Source organism: Ischnura elegans, chromosome 5, assembly GCF_921293095.1.
Source record: "Ischnura elegans chromosome 5, ioIscEleg1.1, whole genome shotgun sequence".
In the NCBI taxonomy this organism is placed as follows: domain Eukaryota; kingdom Metazoa; phylum Arthropoda; class Insecta; order Odonata; family Coenagrionidae; genus Ischnura; species Ischnura elegans.
Genome location: NC_060250.1, coordinates 36,971,991 through 36,995,467, shown reverse-complemented (window position 1 = coordinate 36,995,467; position 23,477 = coordinate 36,971,991). Strand labels below are relative to the sequence as shown.

Genomic DNA, 23,477 nt, shown 5'->3' with positions numbered 1-23,477 from the left:
TCGCCCTCAGCGGTCAGATACGGCCGGGTCCCTAAGCGCTCGAGGGACCGGGGACCGGAGGAGACGGGCAGCGGCGGCGCGTGCACGGTGCTGGTGCAGCAGACCCCCCAGAGGCCCTTGCAACAGCAGCAAGCGGGGTCCCAGGCCCAGCCCGCGGCGACGCAGGCCCAGCAGCCCGCGGCAGCGGCGACCGTGGTGGTGCAGCGGCCCTCGTCCACGGCAGCCGCCGCTCCCGCCAACAGCAGCTCCTCCTCTTCCTCATCGTCGTCCTGCTCGTCCACGTCGTCCTGCTCGCCGTCGCCGTCGGCGGCGTCCTCGGCGACGCCCGTCGTCACCACCACGGTGGCCGCCCCCTCCACGCCCACCGCCCTCACGCCCTCCTCCACCGGCGACCAGCTGCAACAGGTGAGTCCACTAGAGACCAACACGGCTTTATCCAGTGGCGAAGCCAGGGGTGGGCACAGGGGGGGGGGGGGGAATAATAAACCTATAAAACAAATTTATTTAACTCCACCAATATGTTTTAGCAAAACAGCTTCCCCATGGCCCATCAATTGTGTAAGTTTAAGTGTCCAAATAGCATAAAATGTGATTTCTGGAGATAAATATGTTCACATTTCACCCCCACTAACCCTCTGAGTCGTGACCCTCAGCACATTGTCCTGGCTACGCCCCTGGCTTTATCTATTTATATATCCAGACCATTGCATAAGATCATTTGGCCTTCAAGAAGCCAGTTAATATATGAAGACCCGAATGATGAAATTAGACTCACAATCAGTAACAATACCTTTTATGGGAAGTAACTAACCACTTGTCATAAACCACGTTTCGACGTCAGCGAAATCCTTTGATAATCGCCATTATTTTAAGATGATAAGTGCGTAAGGCCGTCTGAACTTTATGTATTTTCCCACGTGAACTATGTTTAAATGCGTATAATTTAATGATTCCGTTGTAATTTTAATCGCAGTTGTATTTTGTGCCAAAATATCGTAGTTGATCGGGACCGTATAACACAGAACTTGAGGTTTAAAAGATGGCGGTTGTCAATATCAAAAGCTCTAAAAAGCAAAATTTAATTACTGTGCAAATACTTATTAATAAGTTATGCAATACGATGTCTAACCACAATTTAATCTTTCTAATTCGAGGGACGATAATTGTGCATAATGATAAAAGTCGGGAAGTTAAGAATTGCCTCGCGGGGTGTGCGCTATATCACAGGGAATTTAATTTTAATGTAAAATTCAGATAATTTATGAGACAACAAGTTCTTCGTATTATTTACTAGCATGGTTAAAGATTTTTAGCCCTTCGATGGATTTTGTTAGCAGGTGTAGTGAATTTCGGAGGGCTAGAGAAGATATTTTGAGCGTTCCAAGCCATGGGAGTTAGATATAATTTTCAGCCACGCCCATTTCTAGCAATGAAATTTTCTCTAACTTATTACCCCCATCGACAATTTGTTTTCCCACAAGGGCTAGAGACTGAACTATACGCTTTTTCCCGACTAATGGTGGTTTTGCGTCACCGAACGAGTTGCCAATATGCTGTGGAAGCACCGTGCACTGAAAATTACTGTGAGAAATGGAATGCATGGACTTTCAGTGATTTAAATTCACCATAGACGCCATAATAAAATAAATACTGAGTAAATCCGGCCAGAATGAAAATTTAAATCGCAATGTACTGGGAAAGGTTCATTATCAATTATGCATGCCCATTGGTTGGGTCACATCTGCGAATTCATTGCAGTGACGTTTTTCAAATTAAGTGAGATATTCTCCTTCTCTCATCCGTTTGCTTGTATGAGTTAGCACGGTTGTCTATTATTCCAAGATCTCTGAAATAGGGGTTGGTATGGGTAGTTTTCTGGCTCCCCTAGTAATTGCTTGAAGAACTCCTTTATATTTCCCTATTTATAGCGACTGTAACAGCAGCAGCAACCGACTCCGCTTGCAAAACGCAACACGAGCAAATTCTGGATACAGGCGTTATTCCGATCAATACTGAAAGAGATAGTTGCTATTGCGTCATCATTGAGTGCCTCGCTCTCGAAATTGGCATTAGTGCGTTGAATATGACGATCATACCGAAGCTCTCTTGCGCTGCGATTCGCTTTAAAGAAGTCTGGATACCCATCCGTGGGTAGACTTGGCTACTCTATGGCACCTTAGTTAGCTAAATCGTTTCCGCGAAAGAATCTTTGCATTGAAATTAACGGAGATAGCAATGGATGTTATGTTTTGATAAGGAAAGTTCGTCAAGATTCCGTTCCATGTTTACCTTTGTAATTTGATTTGCTTCGCGAATGATGTTTTCGTATACTGCTGCTTGCGGTATGTCGATTGATGATTCTCAGAAGACTTGTAAACAGTCCATGTGGGGGTGGACTATGTATTTTTGAAACTTGAAATCAATATGCGAAAAGTAAACTTTGAATGTACGCTTTTAGTTTGTATAATTAGTCTTTCTATTAAAACGGTCAAAAAGTCCTACTTTCAAAAAGACCTAGGAGTATCAATGGCATCCTACATAAGTAGAGCAACTTCCTTTTCATTTACAACAGTGAGTTATTCTAAGAATTCCGTGTGTAAAAATGATGAAATCTCTTTCCTCTTATTACGCTCTGAGGATTAAATCTAACCGGGAACTAACAAAATTAATGGTAATTGAGTGCGTGAATGTTACACACATGAGGAGACTCATTTCTTTATTAAATTGCATTTTAAAAATTTTTTATCATCATTGCGTGGCATTAATCAAACATTTTCCCGACTTCGTTTCAGTTATTTAATGATCTAACCGACGCGACATATCGTCAGTGAACTGTAAAAAAAAGCAGTGATGATTTTAGTTAAAATTCTATTTAGAAATTGAATTTAAAAATTATTATTGTCTCGCATCCTGTCAAATATTCACGGGAAAATATTTTTAAAAGTTGAACCATCAATGCAGTTTTTGATCAGCGGGTATTATGAATGATAAATTTTAATTATAAATCCCCGGGAAGCAGAGGGCGTGGATTTCATTCCATGTAAAGAGTGGTTAAAAATCCCGGCAATGGATAATTTAAATCTCAGTTACTGAATGTGTGCTATGTGTAATGCACGTCTAGGCTAGCATTTTACTTAATGAAACTATGGGCTCATTGCTTCCTTCCTGATGACTCCAGGTTTCAAATCACCATGTATTTTTATACTTCTCTGCTAATTTTGCTTAAAAACTCTCCTCCTGGCGTCACATTCAATTAATTATTTTCCAAGGAAATTCGAACTAGCTCACCAATACAAAATATCTAAATTTCTCTTCATACTCCGACCTGGATTCAATGTTCATGGAAAATGAGAACAACCTTTTCTTGTACAAAACTTGCATCTTACGCAAGAGGCATTAAGGGAAAAAATTAGTCAATAGGTTAGAGAATAAGAAGTAAAAACGTAAGTATAGTTTTTAAGTAACACTTTGATATAAAAGTTTCATGCGGAAAATAATTAATTGTCATTAAGTTGTATGTTAACGACCGCGTCACTTCCTACTTGACTCCATTGTTTTTGGTTTCATAGAAATCCAGCATCTAAAGGTTTTCTGCAACATTCTGTTTTACAATCTTGAATTGGAAAGTGACAATCCACAACTGGTCGAATCTAGCACATGCATATAATTTTCATAAAATTCTCTCCGTTGTAATTTGTTCGTGACTACTTGGCTGTGATTATCCAATAGTCATACTTTTTTATATTTTCCTCAATTAAATCGTTAAATTGCCCTCAAAATGATGGTTATTCAATGCTCAGGTCAGATGCCGCGAAAGACTCGGGAGATACCGGACTCTGTTTGCTTGGAAATTCACACCGCGTTTACGTTCAAGGTGACAAAGAGGAGTCATTAGTTAAACCCTATTACCGCATCTCAAGAAATGGCATAAACGGCACCAGAAGATAAATTTTCTGAAACCGGGAGGTGCGAAAATTTGCTCTTCCCACGAACTATTTCCGAGTTTGCTCAACGATTAGCATCGACGCGCGATTCTATCGACGAAATCACTTTTTGCCCTTTTTCCTAGCTCAATTATTTTTCCCTCAATTCAACACGGCAATTTTTTCTTGCTCTTGGATTATCGCATCATATTGTATAATGTCATATATAATATATGAATCATGAATTTTTCTTTGGACATTAATATCATTTTTCATGATATCCTCTTAGCTTTCGGCCCTTAGAATTAGTATTTTTGGCGCTGAAAATCTCTGTTAATTGGAAGGTTGTTTGGGATTTCCATCGGCTCAGGTTCTCCATTACGGCCGACGTTTCGATGGACGATTCGTTGGACGCCCCCCGCCGGGAAAGCCTGTGATCTTCGGCAGAATTGCTAAATATATCTTTTTCAAACCAGGGATTTTTCCATGATTTTTTTCTTCATTGGCTTTAGCAGGAACTTACTCAGCCCTTTCATTTTCACTTTTTTGTGTGCAGCTCACTTTCTTTTATTATATTTTGATCAAATATATCCCGCAAAATTTCCTTTCCCCTTGGTTTATGATGTGCCTGGATTTGGTCCTATTATTAAAGATGGTCATGGCGAAAAGTTAAAGTTGTTCGGCAGATGATGTTTTCTCAGTGAAATGGAATGTTCTTTACGCTTGGGAACTGTAATAGTTAAACCACCGTGATAGACGACGTGAAGTTATATTGCTAGTTGTGTCTGGTTAACCAAAAATCTCTAAAAATTCTAAATCCAAACCATATATAGGATGATTGATTGATGATAGGTTGAATTTTGGCCTAAGAAATTGATTCTTCTCTTTTGACTCTTTTCAATTTGAATTGATTGACTCTTTTCAATAGAAACCCTACCATGAAAAAATTATGGTCAAAAACTGAGGGAGAACATAGCACAATATTCGTTGTCAGGATCGCTTAATTTCGACTGAGGCTGGGTTGATGATAAATGATGAATGATAAAAGGCGAGTAATCGATTTAAAATCAGCGAGAAGTGGTGCGCTAAGACTTTCAGGACTTTCATGGCCTAGTTGTGCCTGTTTAACCAAACATCCCTCAACATACTAAAGCCAAACCATATATTTTGATGTTAGGTTAAATTTTGGTCTAAAAATGAATTCCTCGTTTCTTTTTGAAATTTTTTTCAATGGAAACCCTACCATAAAAATTTGTGTGAAAAACTGATAGAGAGACTTCAGTACAAGATTCGTTGTCAGGATCGCTTACTATCAATTGAGGCTGGGTTTATGATAAATAATGGATGATAAAAGGCGATTAATCGATTTACAATCGGTGAGAAGTGGTGCGCGAAGACTTTCAGGAGCCGCTTGAGTGAACGAGTGAGTGGCCAGGTCCGTTTCCATTAACGACCCCGCGGCCTTGCAAGCACCTCTATGGATTCTCCCGTCTCCGCTTGTGTCCGTCCGTGCACGAGACCGCAGAGGATTATGCCGACCTTCGTAAGCTTTTTCAGCGTCCTTCGTCGACCACTCGGGCTTCCGTCGATGTAACCCTCGTAACTGGGGTAGCTGGTCACGGTATCGTCTCGATGCAACACGGTCTACGTAAGGTTTTCACTCGTTTCATTTTTTTCTCTCGCTCTCTTTGAATCGTCGCAACTTAGCCAGCTGTCAACCTGCTTTCACCATCTCGCGAGCTGTCTAATTTTAAATAGCTCCGAGCTACTCCAACAAGCCACCCGTCCGAATAAATTTTATCCACATCTCTCCATGATTATTTTGAGAAATTTATGTGCACGTGAGGACGGTCTTGAGGAAAGTGTCCTTCTCGTGTAATTTAATCTTCGTTCGCCACTTTCAATTATGCCTCTTGCTTTGAAGTCACGTCGCCATATTTTTTCAGTTCTAGCGTTTCAGATTACGTAACTGAAACAAAATGTAATTTAATGAAAGTTATGCTATTCACCTGCAGTTTTATTCCGAATTTACTTGCTTATTCCGCCTTTATAATTTACCAGTTTGACTGTGGATAAAATATTGCAATGAATGTCTGCACCTCATGAGTTTATTTTCGCTTCAGGATTGAATAGAACGGTGAATATAATGTGAAACATATATTTTGAATTGGGGAGCCGCAGTATAAAGCTAAGGGGGAGAAATTCAAGAACTATTGCTTTTATGAAAAATAGATTGAAGTGCTTTTTAACATCAATGCGATACCAAATGTGTGCAGCTATTTATTATAATAATAATTATTAAGCTTTATAAAAGCTCTCCTCACCCGTGATCTAGTCACTTCCTCACAGAGAGAAATTCCCTTAAGCCAGATAATTCAGATCTCACTTCTGCGTTTGCAGAAACTCGATATTACACTGTTTTCATTACAAAAGTCATCCATTCCTCAATCGCCCTAAGGCGAACAAACAAATGAATACAAATTAATAAAAGAGTTAGGGGTTAAATAATTTATCAGGAATAGGAGCGAAAAAAAATATTAGATAACGGTGATGTGATGTGAGGCCCTACAAAATTGAAGGGTAAAATTACATGGACTAAGATTATAAGTTATTTTCAAGGACTCTTTGATGTGCGGAATTCACTACTTCACATCGGAGTGTATTGAAAAATGTGCGCAACTGGCACTTCAGCAAACTGCATAATATTCCGTGACATCATTCCAATATCAGTGACGTGGCTAGTTCTCATTCAAGATATTATTTTCCGACTTGAGTTTTTTACCTCATAAAAGGAGTGACGAGCTTTATCGGGTGTGATTTCAACATTATTGAAGCTATCAATAATACTCCTAAGGTGGACAAATATGAATTAAATTGGACTCAGTTGACATTTGAGGGCCTGAGGCAATGTCCTTTTATGGGCACATTCTCTTCCTCTCACCCACCGTGCAGGAAATAGACGAACTTTTTGGAGGCCTATAATTGGTGGAGGTCCATGGCAAGCTGCTTCCTAAGCCCCCACCCGGGTAGCCTTGATTCGACTTTGGTTTAGATGTGCTGAATTTTCATCAGATGAATTAAACCTGACAATGACGTATTATATCGAAACCTGAGACGGCATTGAAGTTATTTTCGGAAATTTGTCGATTAATTGAATTATTTGCTGTTGTGATTTTCTTAGTATATCCCTCTCTTCGAAGTGTTCATTAAATTCGAATGAATGAAACCAAATATTTCGCGGTACTTTCTTTGAGTGTGCAGTGCATTCTACACTGTGCACCCTACCATTTCATTGAAATACCTCATATTTTCTAATTTCGAAATTTTTTTTTGGAAATTCGTCGATAATTTGAAGTATTTGCTTCTGTGATTTTCGTAGTATTTCCGTTTACACGAAGCATTCCTTGAATTTGAATGAATGAAATCGAAACTTGTGCGGGCATTTCCTTGATTGAGCATCATACCAGTTCATTGAAATACTTTATATTTTTTAAATCTCAAAATAACACCATAAAACGCCTGGTTCAACTTTAGATTTAGAGCTAGATTTCAATGTTACCACATCATCTTCAAGGTCGTGCGGTAACATTGAAACCCAGGGCGTAATAAATGTGTATTAATGGTGTAAAATCGTAATTATTTATTTCAATATGGAAAAAATTCCATTCCATCACACTCGAAAATTAATGTTTTATTTAGATAGTCAATCCAGTATTGTAGTCTTGTTATCTCCCGACTGATCGCTTCGTCAGTCCTTAAAACGGTTCTGCCTGATTTCAATGAATCGCTCGGATGTATCGACACTGGCGTTGAATGCGGTCTGTCTCCCACCCTGTGCTGATGAAGGAGACGTCTGTAGTCAAGGAGCTCGCCCGACAGATATCTCGCGTCAAACGCACGGCATTGCTAAGCGGAATCGGATTGTTTGATCTCGCCACGGTCCGTTGGCCGCGGCGGCGGTGCGCCGTTGGCAAATGATTGCACTGGCGCACGCGACTCAAAGCTACAAGAGCCCGGCCGCTCAGCTTCTTCCCTCTCCGCGGTCGCGTCTACAGTTCCCGACCGCTCCATCCATCCTCCCGGTTGAGATGTCTGGAGGTGGACGCTGGATAATTCACTCTCGCACGGCTGGTCCACGGCTGTGCTGGATGTTGGCTCTCGTTTTGTGCGTAATGTACACACCCCACACCACAGCAGCGGATCCAGGATAGGCACAAGGGGGCTCTCATCACCAGGAGTGCAGCTAACATAAGAATTAAGTCTTCGGGGGGTTTTTAGGTGCAAACAATACTGGGGGTGTGGTATACCCGCCAGGATAAGCGAGAGGCGTGAAAATTTTTAAGATAAATGGTTCAAAATGCTGAAATTTATGGCTTTCTGAGGGATATTTTATTAATCCTAACACTCTACTATATGTAGTGTTAATCAAATTAAATAAATGGAATTAAACTTAAAAGTTTCTCTGAGCTCTGAGGGGGGGGGGTTTATCCCTCAAACCCCCCCCCTCCCCCTCGCTGCGCCACTGCTCCTCATCAGTATATTTGACAACTGAACCAAATTATCATTTTATCTAGTGCAAGTTGGATACCCCCTCTCTGGATCCGCCACTGCGATACCATATATTCTGGCGAGTGTCGAAAGAAGAATGTACCTACCCATGAGGAATGTGTGAGGGAACATCAGGACGTGATGGAATTTTTACATAAATAATACATTGAAATTATCCTAACTTTAATGTGTAATGTAATGCCAAACTTGATAACAATGCACTTCGCAAACGTCGCGTCGGTTGAATAATTGGATAGATATTGATCATCCGCTCAATACTTTCAGAGAAGGATTACACCCCGACTGTTTTTGTCGTTGTTTTGTCCAATTAATTCACCTGGCGAATTATATCGAAACCAAGGTTGATACTAAATTATTAATACTAAATTAACTGACTGTTAAAAATACCCAAGTAGGTTTCGGCACAAAGAAGATTTTCAAAATTTTAAATTAATTTTATTACCTAGTCTGGTTTCCTGTTCAGATAAAAACTAGCTCTCTGTCAAGGTTTTTCAATGTAATTATTCACTCTAAACTAGAATTTACAATCCGTTAAGTTGGTTGGAGCGATGCAGGCCCGGAACTAGGACGGGGCAGGGTATTCACGTGCTTCGGGCGGCATATTTTAAGAGGCGTAAAAATTTGGAAAAAATTAATTTATTTTAAAAAATTTAAAAAGTTATTTAATTTTTCTCATTAAATGATCTGACAATAATATTTCATTATAAATTATTAAGAAATAATTCTAATACTAATAAAACTTCTTAATGGCAAACATGCGGTGTGTAATTTCACTTAGTACATCTCAGAAAATAGCTTACGGAGATATTATATTTTAGAGGGAGGGAGAGAGGGGAGATCAGGGGAGGCAAACTAATATTTGCTACACCCCCTGACAAAACTCCTAGTTCCGGCCCTCCAGTGACGGATGGAATTTTTTAGTAGTATCAGGACTGGGAATTGAAGAATCGGTGAATAGGGTGGTTTCCTATTATTTTTTTAATTGCCTAAATCGAAAGATTATTACTCCTGGAGTACGCATTTCACGCTCTTAGATTTTCGAATGACGGTATCTATTTTTCGCGATTAATCGAAAAGCGAAAATTTTCAAGCACGCGAAAACGCGACGGCTAAGTAGGAATGACGGGAAAAGTCCGAGTCACGTATTTCTGGTTTCCGCTGCCGCTGTGAGGTGACCTTGAGGCGAGGCTTGAGCGCTGATACGACGCAGGCTGCTAGCAGGTAGCGCTTGGCTTATTTATGGATTATTATTACCTTATCAAACGAAGGAAACTTTCCGACCTTAGACAATTTTACTAAGTGATTATTAAGAGATGTTTCCCTGAGCTCTATGACTCATGCATGCATTGGTAATCTCAGACGATGTAAAACTCCTATCCTCTCGTGTAGAAACTAGGTCCCTGTGACGTTACGTGGAGTGGAATCGCATGGGCGCCAATTCGGCCTTTTTCCAATGAGGATAAAATTGACCATTGCCATTCGTTTAAACTGGGTTTCTAAAACCAAATAATTTGTTTATTATGAAAACCCTAATGGTGGGTAACGAATAGCAATCAATGCGTTTCGTTTTCTTTGATGAAAGAAACTACCCTATTAGTCCATACTGACCTTTTCTCAGGTGGAATCATCCGGTGGTTGCGGAGTCAGCATGGATGGTGGAGTGCTGAGTGCAATGGAGTTGGACCCTGCGACCATGGATGCCCTGAGCGCCGCGTCGCTATTGGCGGCGGCCGTGTCCCAGGCCCACCAATCACACTGCGCGTACACGGAGGAGAGGACGAGGGGCCTGGTGCGGAGGCCCCTCACGGTGCCCACCTCAGGGGGCCATGCACAAAGCCCATCTGCCACACAGAGGCTAAGCGGACAGCAAGGGATCAAGGTGGGAAACCTTTTAATCACGACCTTAGCCAGTAGCGGATACAGAAAAAACTCGAGGGGGGGGGGGGGCGCAAAAGATATCTTGAGTCACCTTTAATTTTTATCCTGATAAAAAAATTATCAAGTCACATGCAGAGTTTAAGAAAATTTTAATTAAATTTATTACACACACACACACAAGACAATGCCATCTTATAATATAAAAAGTTACAATTGTGGAACTGCCATGTTCGGCAATGCGGGCGGCCCCACAAGGGGGGGGGGGGGTGCACCCCCATATGTATCTGCCACCGAAGCCAATGAGTTACAGGAAAATTGAAGAAGAAAATTCCTAATAAGTCCTAGGAATTTTAGGTAATTCTTCTGGCATGTGATGTCTATGAATTAGTTTTTACTTTACATGATGTGTCATATTTATCATCTAGTCATTTCTATCTTTTTGCGAAACACATTTGTTTTGAACATCCTCTAACCTACAGCCACGTTATTTGTCTCTTATTTTACCTGCAAAATGAATTGAACCGCGATTGATCCTGATGCATTTGTGTTTGTTGATTTTTTTTCCATCCAGGGTGACATTGACGGCTTAGGACTGAAGAAGGAGATGGAGGAGGGGATGGTGTCTGAGGAGGATGAGGTGGTGGGCATGGAGGGGGAGGGTGTGGTGGGGGAAGGGATTGGTCTGGCCATGGACCAGGGCATCCGGGGCATGGGCGAGGAAGAGGAGGAGGGCGAGGGAGTGGCGTCCTCTGTGTGCGAGTCACTCGAGCGCCAGAGGGTGGTGCTATGGCAGGTGTTTGCTGCCCACCTCACTCCCAACGTCCAGAGGGTCGTGGAGTTTGCTAAGAGGGTACCAGGTGAGGGCTCGCTGTCTCTTCTCCCTTCCACTCTATGGAAGTTATCATAAGATCTTTCTTCTTAATAGGAAAATCTTTCCCTTCTGTTGGTACATCAAATTATGGTTTTGCTAATGGTAGCCCACATTGCCCTATTGACAGAGTGTTATTCTCTCTTCCATCCCAATCCCTCCCTCGAGGTGTAATCAGCCTCACTTTGTGTTGGTGCCTCCATTTGTTTTTTCTCCTTCTTCTCCACCCCCTTCTCATGGATGACTAGGTTAACAAGTTGAATTACTTGGTTCCTGGCCCTCGTGGTTGAATCCTCTAGGTGTTCACCCTGGGCCTCCATCCGCTGTCTCCTCTCCCTAGATAGATAAAAATATTTTGATCATTCTTCTCATTGTATTGTCTACCATTTCTCTAGGAACAGAAAACGGTTTCACTAGTGGTAGCCCATATCAGCCTAATGGTTGTGTTGGGACTCTCCTTCCTTTCCCTTATGCACTTATCCTTACTGTTGGTGAGCTCCTTTCCCAACGGTTCCTCCTTGCTTTGTTCTTCCTATGTCTTCCTCCCTGTCGAGGTTCAGAAAAAAAACTATCTTACTTATGAGAAATAATTTAAATTATCTTAATTAATAAAAAATATTCACTAACCTTTCCTCAGGTTTTTGGATTTACTTTTCATTGTTTGCACTATGCTTGTTTATGAGAATTTCCTTTTCATCAAAGTTGAAATAAAAGGCATTTTTGGCCAGGCTTGAGGCATTTTGAAAAATGAGTAATGGAAAGGCTTTCCAACTTACTCTTTAAAAAATTTCCAAAATTTATTCTTTTTACATTCTTTATCATTTCTTGACTTGAAATGTAATATTTTTATTATGTATTATTTTTTGACTAACGGTAAATCAAAACATGTTGTAATGTAATAAAAACAATTAACTTAGAGTTTTTGGTACACTTGGAGTTGACTCTCAGCATGGTGATATTGTGAATTTACAGTTTCAATATTTTCCTTTCCTAGTCTTTGTTTTGGCCTCACATGACATATTCAGAAACAGAAGGGGATTATTATATGTATATCGTTTACAATTTATCGCATAGTATTTAGTTTATGACACATGTGTATAGCATCATTTGTTTAAAAAAATATGCATGGATTTAATGGTTATCCCCACACAGGTTATTGGGGTAATGTAAGCTTCAAAAATCTTGTTATTTTCTTAATTGTAATTCAATTTGAAAGAGGCAATAAATATATACATATCCTACTATGGATAAACGCATCAAACACTTTTGTCCTTTTCATTCTAGGCTTCTGTGATCTTGGCCAGGATGATCAGTTAATTCTGATAAAAGTAGGATTCTTTGAAGTATGGTTGGCACATGTGGCTCGTACAGTCAATCCACGGGAAGGCACTTTAACATTTTCTGATGGCACCTTTGTCACACGCCATCAAATGGATATGATGTATGATGTAAGTATTCACCAACAAAATGTTTCAAAGATGAAAGAACATTTTAGTATTCTATAGTACTATCTCTCATTGTCTTCTGTTAAAGGTGCCTTTAACTTCATGATGTAAATCTTCATTTTTCTGTTTTCACCTTCTAATAATTTTTGTATTGTACTTGATGCTAGAAAATGATGAATAGTGTGTGTATATGCCCTAGTGGATATGACATACTAACTATAATAGTTAGTAACAGTTTAATAAAAACTTATGTGAAAAAATTTATAACCTCAGGAAACAATAAGTTCATTCCATTGCACCTTAATTTAAAACTTCCTTTCTTTATTCAGTCTACTTCAAATTCATTAACATACACAAAAAATTTAATTTGGAAGAATGTTAGTAGAAAGGATATTTGTGAGGATTGCTCTCTTTTAATAGCATGTCTGTGATATTTATGGTTATATTACCTGTTTTTTTCAGTCTGATTTTGTGTCATGTGTCCTGAGCTGGTGTGCATCCTTTGCTGGCTTAGGACTCTCTGACGCTGAAGTTGGCCTTTTCTGTGCATCAACGTTATTGTGTCCTGACAGACAAGGCCTCACCAGTCACAAACATATCCAACATGCTCATGATCGCATACTAGCAGCCCTTAAACTTCAAGTAAGTTCTTTAGTATGTAAGGGAAGCATTTAATGTTGAAACTTTCTTTTTAATTATATTATTACAAATTATTTAATAGCAAGCCTCCTTTTTAAGCCTTATATTTTTATTGTGTTATAAGAATTGGGAAATGTATTTCTTTTTTTTTAAGAAAAAGCCCTGTACAGATGGTTATTGTGTTCTCCTAATGGGTAATAACTATCAATTGATACTCCAGCAGTGATCATATTCAGACAAACTCTATCTGTAATTATTCTATTGAGAAGTTATTCATTTATTATGGTCAAAAGTAGCATAAATGCATATCAATGTAGTTGGTTTTCTACTGCTTTAGCATTTAGCATAAGTATGTGTATCAGTAGGGCATCCTGATGATAGCATATAATTATTAATTATAATTAGTATGAGGCTAGTGATCAAGTGTGAAGATGCTATTCAGGTACCTAATTTTTCATTCTTAAAAATCATGACATCATCATGCAAAGTGCCTGTGTCTGGAATTAAGGGAAGCTTTTTGTAGAAGGTCCAAAAATTACTTCAGAATTATTATTTTTTAATTAATTTTTTATTCATTTTCACCTGATTAAGACTTTAATGGAGATCTAAGACTCGCAAAATAATGTACATTCAATCTAACATTTACTTATTGGCATTCTTATTTCTCTCACTCTCTTTGCCTTAACATTTTCAACCTCTTTGAAGCCAATTACATATGTATGTATCTCTTTTTAAAGTATCCTGAAAGTGCCGCAACCCTTCTGCCTCCTCAGAGATTTAACACATTCAATGCGGATGATATTTTCACCGAAACCTCCAGTGACGGATGGGTGATTTTCCTTCATAACGGTGGTCTTGGAAGTAATACAACAGAATTTGCAATTTTTTTTGTTTCTATTTGAAGCAATTTGTAAAAAACCCTAATGACATACATGTATGCCACCCGTCACCAGTAATTGACAATTCACGCAACCCGCATTACACACATGCAATATTCCTTGTATGAAGAAGTGAACTTTTCATATTTCCGTTTATAATACTTCTTCTACCGTTGATTCCTTAGGTTAATGACGAAAATATCTTGGAATTAGTCTTTACGTGTATTTTTTTGTTTCAACGGCCGTAGATTTAATTTTTTCGAGCCACAGAAGTAGAACACACAATGAACGGCAAGAAAAATATAAATTTATGGGATAAACATTTTTTTAAATCTATGTTACCTCAGAGTTATTGCAAAATTGAAACATTTATATAAAAATTCTCACAAATGTTTATGATATATTTGAAAGCAAGGCCTTAGACCGAGCCCTGGTTGACCTTCACATTCTGGGCAAATCGTAGTCACTGTCCTACGGATGCCTTCACGGTTAGCGGAGAAATGAAGAGCCTCCATCATTCCTAAAAACCTATCACGGCACATTTTCTACCGAATATCGCTACTCGCACTAATTCTGACCTCCAATCGTTAGAAATCGTGTTAACCCTAATTGCGCCCATGTGGAGAAGAAGGCCCAGCCAAGTTTCCAGTTCTCCCTGTCCAACGGCTTCCAATCCATTATGCCCTTAGTGAAAGCCCTTGGAGAAGGATTTTGGAGGTAAATGCTTTCTGCATTTTTCTCCGTCTATGAGAGGATTATTTCAAAGAAAATGTCATTTGCAAGTTGAAATAATCTCTGCGAGTGCCGCTGGTAGGGAGGGACTCCAGCCTTGAGCCTTAAAAATTATCCAGCAAAATAGTACAATTTGTGTAATAGAGTGTTGCATATGTGATTAATACCTTAGTTTTTATGAAAATTAAGACTGTATCTGTACCTAACACTAGAATGTATTAATGACCTACAAAATGAAAACACCATAATGATCAGAGGACAAGTAATTGATGCGGAGCAATGACTGAAAAAATATGCCGTAAAATTAGGAAAAAAACCCAAATTATGTAAAAAAACGTACTTTGCAATAATTATTTTAAAATTATTAATAAAGTATAAAATACGACCTTATGGACCGCATGGAAACATTTTGGAATAAAATAGTAAGTTTTTAGACGGGAATACACGTTATTAACAAAAACTAAGTCTGATAATAATTGTTGTGGTTGCACATAAGATATGCATAAATTAAAAAATAAGATAAAATTCCATTTCATGGGAATAAATAATGGTTACATGCCGTAATGCTTAAAATACCTCTGAGTCTATTCTTTTCCGCAATTTCGTTTACAAAGCTAAGGAAACAAATAAACGAGTAAAAAAATACAGACCAATACTGTAGATAATGTAATGCAGTGTTGCATACGCCATTAATATGTTATTTTTTATGAAAAGGAAGAAAATCTGCAACTAACCCAACACGTATGAATAACTCAGAAAATGAAATAAAATCGAAATGAATAGAGGATTGATAATTGACCTAGGGAAAAATATGAGAAAATAGGCCGTAAAAGTAGGAAAAATACCCCAAAAATAATCACCCAGGATAAGCGTAATTTGCATTAATAAAAAATGTTCCTAGAAAAAGAAATTCAAATATAACATCATTAACTGAAGCACCGCACTAAGATCATTTTTTTATTATGTAGTGAGTATGAAACGGGGATAAATATCTTTAATAAAAAAGTTAGTCTAATCATAATTTTTGTGATAACACAAAATATTAATAAATTAAAAATGAAGGTAAATAAAAAAATAATCCATATGTAAGACATGATTATGATATTTACGATAAGAATGATGAAAAAAAGACGAAGGAAATGAAAATAAAAATCTCAACCTGCCAAATTGTTCCAAAAATAGCACTAAAGTAAACAAAAAAACACTAAAAATGAAGGAACACGTAGAACTAGAAACGGACACTTCCGCAATGGTGTAAGGTCACTCCCGAACTGCGGGAGGGTGAAAAAGTAACGCTAGGCGCGCTCGGAGCACCCTAGTGACCAGCGGAAAAACGAACTCCCGAAGACATACATTTATGTCATCCGCCTGAGTGGAAAAGCCCTCATGACATATATATATGTCATCCGCACTGAATGTGTTAAACAGCCTCTTCAATGGTCAAAAAGAATGTAACCTAATCTTCCTCCTAAATTATTGCAACATTATTTTCAGTTCCCCGATAGCACCACAATCTGTTAAATTAAGTTTGTCATTTTTAAATAGTACAAACATTTAAATAAATCTGCTCAGAAACCTTCAAAAATGAAGTACATAAATATGTATTATAAAATCCTTATTCAGTAAGTAACATCTCACAAAAATCTAATCCAGTAACTTGTCACTCGTAAATGTATGAGGAGATTTAAGTTTTTCTCTTGATTCAAACACCCACATTTCTCTGAAAATTAGGGAAGCATAGTTCAATGTTCTTTGCAGACGAGACAAGAACAAATTTGGTTTTTGAATTTCTATCTATAATATATCAGAAGTCAAACGCATATATTTGGCTTGTGATTTCTTGCAAAAACAGAAATTTCTCAGGATAAGGTCTAAAAGATGGAATTATCTACAGTTGTTCCCTAAAATGAGTAGAAAACCTTGCAGACTGTCATTCTCACATCTCCAAAATAGCCCTTCTTTGTTGACTGTATAGTGAAGAGAAGTTGATAGCATTTGTTGCTAATTTATTCCATTTCCCTCACTATATGTGTCACAGTAACATAGTGTATGATTACTGTTTCTACCATCCATGCAACAAACTTTTAATGGCAAATTGTGTAGGTAATTATTATAGATACATACTTATGAAGAAATGTTAGCAAAAAATTTTCGAATGTTCTGTGAGATTCTAATGCAGTACTTCATCATTCCTCGGTGTGTATATTTTTAAATATATGATCATCTGAATTAGCATGCAAAAACATATCATTTTACTATCTCCAATGTAAAACAATGATAATCAACAGAATATCCCAATTAAGAAAAGCTGGCCTAAAGTAATGGATTGAGTTGATTGTGACTTCTTGTCTGCAAGCCTTCTTGAGCTCTGAGTGGCTTCAATATGTAGTGGTATCATTATGTAAAGAGCTGATCCATGGATGCAAATTGTCATCCTGCTGCCAGCATGTTTAGTGGCCTGGATGTGAGTTCATAATATATTCTGCAGAAAGGTTTAAGAGATGCCTCAATTCATTAAAATGCTTTTATATATTTTTCCTAGTTGTGCATATTGTTTTAACCCCTTTCACTTCCATTAATTTTCTGAATATTTTGCTCCTATTCTCTATTTATTTTTTCTGTGGTTCTCTTTTAAATGATAGGTAATGAAATGATATTTTGTAATTTGTAATCAACGTAGAACTATGAAATAAAATGTGATTGATGATGATGATGGAGAACACAGCTTTCGCTACTCGAATAAAATCATTTTAATCCTTCCAATGCATCATGTTTCATGGAATACGAATTATTCATGCATAAAATGTATGTTTTAACATTTCTAAGCTTTCAAAATAATTATATTGTTCCTCTAACTAGTGCTAAAACTATGAAAATCTGATGACGAGATACATTCGTCATTGCGTGGTGTAACGTTTTCAATTAATTTTCCTTCTCTAACTTAACAAATAATTTTATTGCACCTTATAAAAAAAATTTATAATTTAAAACTCGGGAGCAAAAAATACACATCCACCCCCCATGACTATTACAATCCCTTTTGTACTACCACTCACTGAGCCACTGCCATAAACTGCACCAGAGGGGATCTTGAGTTCTGCTGTATCCCCTTCCTCCGGTCTCTTTCTCTCTCGTAGGCACCTCCTTTTTTTCTGCGTCCTTTTCTTCTTTCTGCCGATCTTGAGTTCTGCCGTATCTCTTCCTCCGGTCTCTCAATACACCACTACGTTAGGTTTTCTTCCGATCTTTTTTTTATGTAACACGTCTATCTCTTCCTTCTCTCCATACACGACTCCTTTGTTTCCCTTTCCGCGTCCCTCACTACCATTATTGCCTCCTCACTACCATTTTTAATTTTAATTTATTCATTTACACAACAACATGGTGGGTCATTTACAGCGGTTTGGCACCCAAAATTCATGACGAGCTAGACTCATCATTACAGTGCAAGGGGTTAATGCAATTTTGTTCTCTCCAGAATATCAGGCATCAAACACTACCAGTAATATTAATGCTATGTCTTATGTCTCTCTTTGCAGTTGAGCAGGCGGAGTAGTGGAGATCTAGGGATAGCAATCGGTGGTGACAGTCCACCCCTCCTATTCTCCTCAGTGCTCTCAAAACTACCCGAGCTCCGAAGTCTGGGTGCCAAGCATTCCTTGCACCTTGAGTGGTTCCGTCTAAACTGGGCACGCCTACATCTCCCACCGCTTTTTGCTGAAATATTCGACATTCCAAAGTGTGAAGAGGATGGACAGTAATATAGAAAGCGTAAAAGAATAGATTAAACTTAATTATTCTGCGGAGGAATAGCGAGGGCAGTGGCCACACTCTCTGTCTCTTTCCATGACCCCATTGTCTCAATCCTCAGAACAAAAAAAAATCGAAAAAGATTCATGCTTCGCTTTAAGTCTCTCTTAAGGCATTAAGTTGTTATAAAACTGCTTGCCAACATGTAATGATTGATGAAATCTGATGACATTTGCAAGTTGCATGTCTTGTACAGAGAAATGTTATTTATTTATTTACTAGTAATTTACTTTGACTTTATAAGCATTTTACTGACGCTAGTTTTTCTACTGTGAGCTGGAACTTTTTCTTATTGAAACCAGCAAAGAGGAAAAATTAATGGATGATCTGGGGGAATAGATCTCTTCCATTTCACTCAGCAAGTGTCAGAGGATCTCACATGAAAACATGCAGGAATCCACGACGCTTTCGTGGAAAATAATGTGCAATGCGAGATATGTATAGCAATTTTTTTACAACTACTGCATCATTAGGCGTGCACAGAAAAGGGCATTAATGAAGCATATGGCAACCCATGCCTTTTAAGTACAAAGAATGGAAGGAAAAGAACAGTATTTCTTGCCTAGTAATCTCCCCTGGGGGACAAATCTCAACGTTAGAACTGAGTTTTAATTTGATTTCTCATGGTTGCACATGTGCGTATGGAGGAAAACAAGATTGTATTTGGTAACACGTATGCCAGTATGTGCAAGAATACTTTTCCTCAGAAATAAATTCAAAAATGCTCACTCCTTTGGAGGAGAAATCTCCTACTCGTATAATTATGTAATACTAATACCCAAGGCCTTCTATTAACTGATCCTGATGTCCCTAACTTTTTAAGGGATATACTGGACCACTGTATCTTTGAACAAATGCTGTTTTTTGATTGTTAGTGTGTGGTTGTTTTGTGTCATGTATACCTTGCACCACATCATACTCGCCCAGCATATCCTATCTCCATTAGCCTGTAGCCCAATGATCATTTTTGCTCAATGGTTAGTGCTGATTGATCACCTACTTATAAATTTTTTCTTTATAAGGTAGTGATCAGCAAACAATATTCCTTTGCCCTTCCTCCCCCTTTACAGATTTTCAAAGCAATATTTTTCAAATGTTGACCTCTGTCTCAGAGAGTTAGCATTTCCATTTTGAAACTATATAATGCAGCACTACCTGATGGCTGCAGTTATATGGTTGTGAGAGAGTAAAGTGGGGTTAAGAGACTCATTGGGCAAACTTATAAAAAATGACATATCATATGAATGGGAGGATATCTCTAAGTGGACTGTTTGTTGGTCAAATCTTTTTGTTTTATGTACTAATATACATATTGTTTTTGTTCATCTGTTCTTTGAAGGTGTATATTTACTGTTGAGGCATTGAGAAAGGTAGTATATATTGTTGTTTGCTACTGGTTGGTGTAGTGAAATTATAAATATTGATAATATTATATTTATATTGAGGACAGTTCATCAAGTCATGTTGAACTCTCCTTTGATGTTGTGGAAAGATTGTGAGACTTATCAGATAAAGGATGTATTTCACTTTTGTCATATCAAAAGAGGGAGCATGTTCAAAGATTCCATCACAATGTGTTCATGTAAAAAAAAAAGAAGTACATATTGCAAAGTTATTCTGCGTGTGTGTGTAATGTGCGGTGTGATGTTTTGCAGGAAGATGAAATGACTTTCTTGATATGGATACTTGTGTGCTTGTATGTACTGAGGTATTCGTGTGTACATATCTATGTATGCACGCATGCTTTTCACTCCACAGAACATCAGGTTATGTTAGGCAAAGGCAGCAAACTCATGGCCCATAAGTAGCGATGGACCAATACTAGAAATTTCCAATACCAATACTGATACGTTTTCTGTTCTGCCGCTTACACAGTACTTATACCAACATTATTTCATTCTAGATAGATAAAAATCATTATTCCACCAGAAACATTTTTAGCCAGGCTCAACTAACTAAAAACCATTACAAAACTAAGAGATTATAGTCATGAATAGAATACACTTAATGATTTTGTTCTCATTTCATTATTAATTATAATTTAAATCAACAATTGAAGTAAACATACCATAAATGTAGTAAAACTCACTTGCTGTGTTTGGTACCGCAGCATTCATTTTGACAGCTCGTTAAGCCAATGGATTAGGTGGTAGAAAGCTGAAAAGTGATATTGGATTTGGTATTGCATAGTTATATAGTAAAATACCAACACTACCTACAGGATTAACGTCAACTGGTTCTTGGTATCGGTCCATCTCTACTCGTAAATAATTGCCACAGCAATCTCGGGAACTACTTCCCATTTCCTGCGTAGTAGAAAGCTCTCTGCAGAAGGCATAACGGTGATGTAATTATTGCATTGCCAATAATTTTCTTTTTGTGTTCTCATAGAGTACAAACTGAAATATCTTTGTCAATTCAGAAATTCTGGATAGGGATTGATAAATTGGGATGGGTTAGGGTAAGATTTTTGGGACAGTATCCAAGAGCTCCTTGTATACAATTTCTACGACTGCAATGTTAGATATCAATGACGCTTTCAAGTAATTTCCTTTTGGCTCCGTAAGCACCACAAATTTGAAGAAGTTTTAAAGCTTATTGAATGTGCACTAATTTGGCTTGTGGTAAAAAGATCCTGAAATTCTGAGTATGATTTCCAGTATAGAAGCAATAGTCTAACAGATGTTGAAGTAGCTCCCTTTTGACAATCACACAGAAAGTCCATTGTCTAAGTGAAGTCCTTTCCTTGTAACTAGATAAATAACTCTTAGAACCTCCAGTTTCTTCCTGTGAGACAGATGGAGGTTGGAGCACTTCATCCTGCTAATAATAATAGTTTACTATGAGACGCAGGTGCTCTTTAGTGTTTTTCCTTATAATGAAGGAAAATTACGTTAGAAATGTACCAATGCATATCACTGGCAGCTGTCCATGAAATGACATTCACTCAATGTCTCGACACCAAGACTTTTCAATGCACTAGTTAATTACAGATACATGCTATTGAAATTACTTTCCTTCCCATTTCTTTTTCTCACCCCCTCTGATGATTTGACAATGTTCTGCAGACCTTTCTTAAGCATATACATGTGTATGTTTTTTTTACTATTCAAATGATGGTTGAAACTTGTTGTTACCACTTATATGTTTTAAGATGTTCAGTGAACATTTTGCCTTGAAAAGTCAAGGAATTTTTGATGTCGGCAATGTCGCAATAATATTGTTGATATGTCTAATATTTTTGTTAATCCCTTTTTGGAAACAAAATATTTCGTATGGGCAGGATTCCAAGATACAGAGTTCTTATTGACTCTTATTCACAAGGTTTTTGCCAAATGGCTATTTTATTTTAAACATAACATTGGATGTGATGGGTCTAATGTTCGGCAGATGGTGTCCTTAGGTTTTGTTTTAGTGAAAAAATATAAAAAGAAGCCCGGAGTGCTCAAGGTATACTGAAAGTAAATCTAAATTGTTTTCTGTTATTGAATTTAGATATGTATATGAATATATGTTTGAGGGGGTGAATGCTATGCACATTCTTTATGTTTGAACTTGCTGGTATATATACATAATATATATATATTTATATGTGAAGCAGGGTTAATCATACTCCAGATGGTGGAAACTGTTACACAGGTGTGTTAAAGTGGAAATTTTTTCTATTGTATATACTATAGATGATCTATTCACCGTTATAAAATGTTGGATTTTCATTCTGGGTTGTTGGCCCAATCCGTACCGAGTCAACTTCTCGCAAATGTGTCAAATTAACACTCTTTTGACTTTCTCTTTCATCTGGTAGACCAAGTAAGGCACCACAAATGAGTTTTTGCTATTTCAGCAAGAAAATTGCACAGTTTTGTGTCCTGTAGCAAATTAATATTTCCTTTTACAGTCATATTGTTGTGCATTATACATATATATATATGAGAGAATTATCATTAATATTATTGTTCTCATCATTGATGTTATATTTTTTCTTACTTAAAGCAACTTTCATATGCTTTGCAAGTTGTGACTTTTAAATGTTTTATGTACATGGTGAGAATAGGAAAAGAAAACTCAACTTGACAAAGTACCTGTGTTTTTGTCAAACTCTACCTAAGAAAAAGCTGGGAGAGCTCCATGAAGCAGATTCTAGGAAAGAACCACGGAGTAGCCAACAGTGTACCTTTGCAAAGCCATTTGCCATAAAACCAAACTGCAGTGGAACACCTTGGTTGCCTGAGGTTTCTTAAAGGTTCAGATATGATATCAGACTACCCCAGTTCCATTCAAATTTTGAAAAAATTTTCTTTTGTGGAAATTTTGCTCCACTAAGGATTGTTGAATTACATTTGCTAATTTGAAGCTATTTTAATGTTGCTGTTCACATCCCACAAAATAGAAGTGACATGCTTTTTGCTAAAATTGCTGAGGAACCAGAGTAAGACATTAAAATATGACCAATTTTGGTTAAAAAATTATCAGTTCGAAATTCATCTGACTGACGATTCTTTTCTAAGCTTCTGACCAGATATGTTCGTTCCAGGATATGCACTAACATACTTTATAGAGGACTTTCTCACAGATGTTCCTCTATACTAAATGCTCAAATAAAAATTTTGTGCTAACATTAACATCAATTGACATCAGTCTGTCTCAAGGCCACAGCCAGGAAACACTTTCAGGGAAAAGGAATAAGGGAGTTCATATGAAGGGTTCTAAGTTAGCAAGAATACAGAAAACTTGC

The 23,477-nt window shown here is 37.8% G+C and overlaps 1 protein-coding gene across 2 annotated transcripts in view; it reads left to right on the top strand.

Moving 5' to 3' along the window:
• Positions 1 to 22,821, top strand: part of LOC124158736 (ecdysone-induced protein 78C) — a 522,961-nt gene extending 500,140 nt beyond the window's left edge. For both annotated transcript variants that reach the window (XM_046534004.1, XM_046534003.1), the window contains 6 exons: positions 11 to 405; positions 10,111 to 10,371; positions 10,942 to 11,227; positions 12,523 to 12,686; positions 13,146 to 13,325; positions 18,472 to 22,821. In XM_046534004.1, the coding sequence (XP_046389960.1) occupies positions 11 to 405; positions 10,111 to 10,371; positions 10,942 to 11,227; positions 12,523 to 12,686; positions 13,146 to 13,325; positions 18,472 to 18,693 (1,508 nt within the window). In that variant the 3' untranslated portion in view covers positions 18,694 to 22,821. The remainder of the gene's footprint in view (positions 1 to 10; positions 406 to 10,110; positions 10,372 to 10,941; positions 11,228 to 12,522; positions 12,687 to 13,145; positions 13,326 to 18,471) is intronic.
• Positions 22,822 to 23,477: the final 656 nt, after the last annotated feature.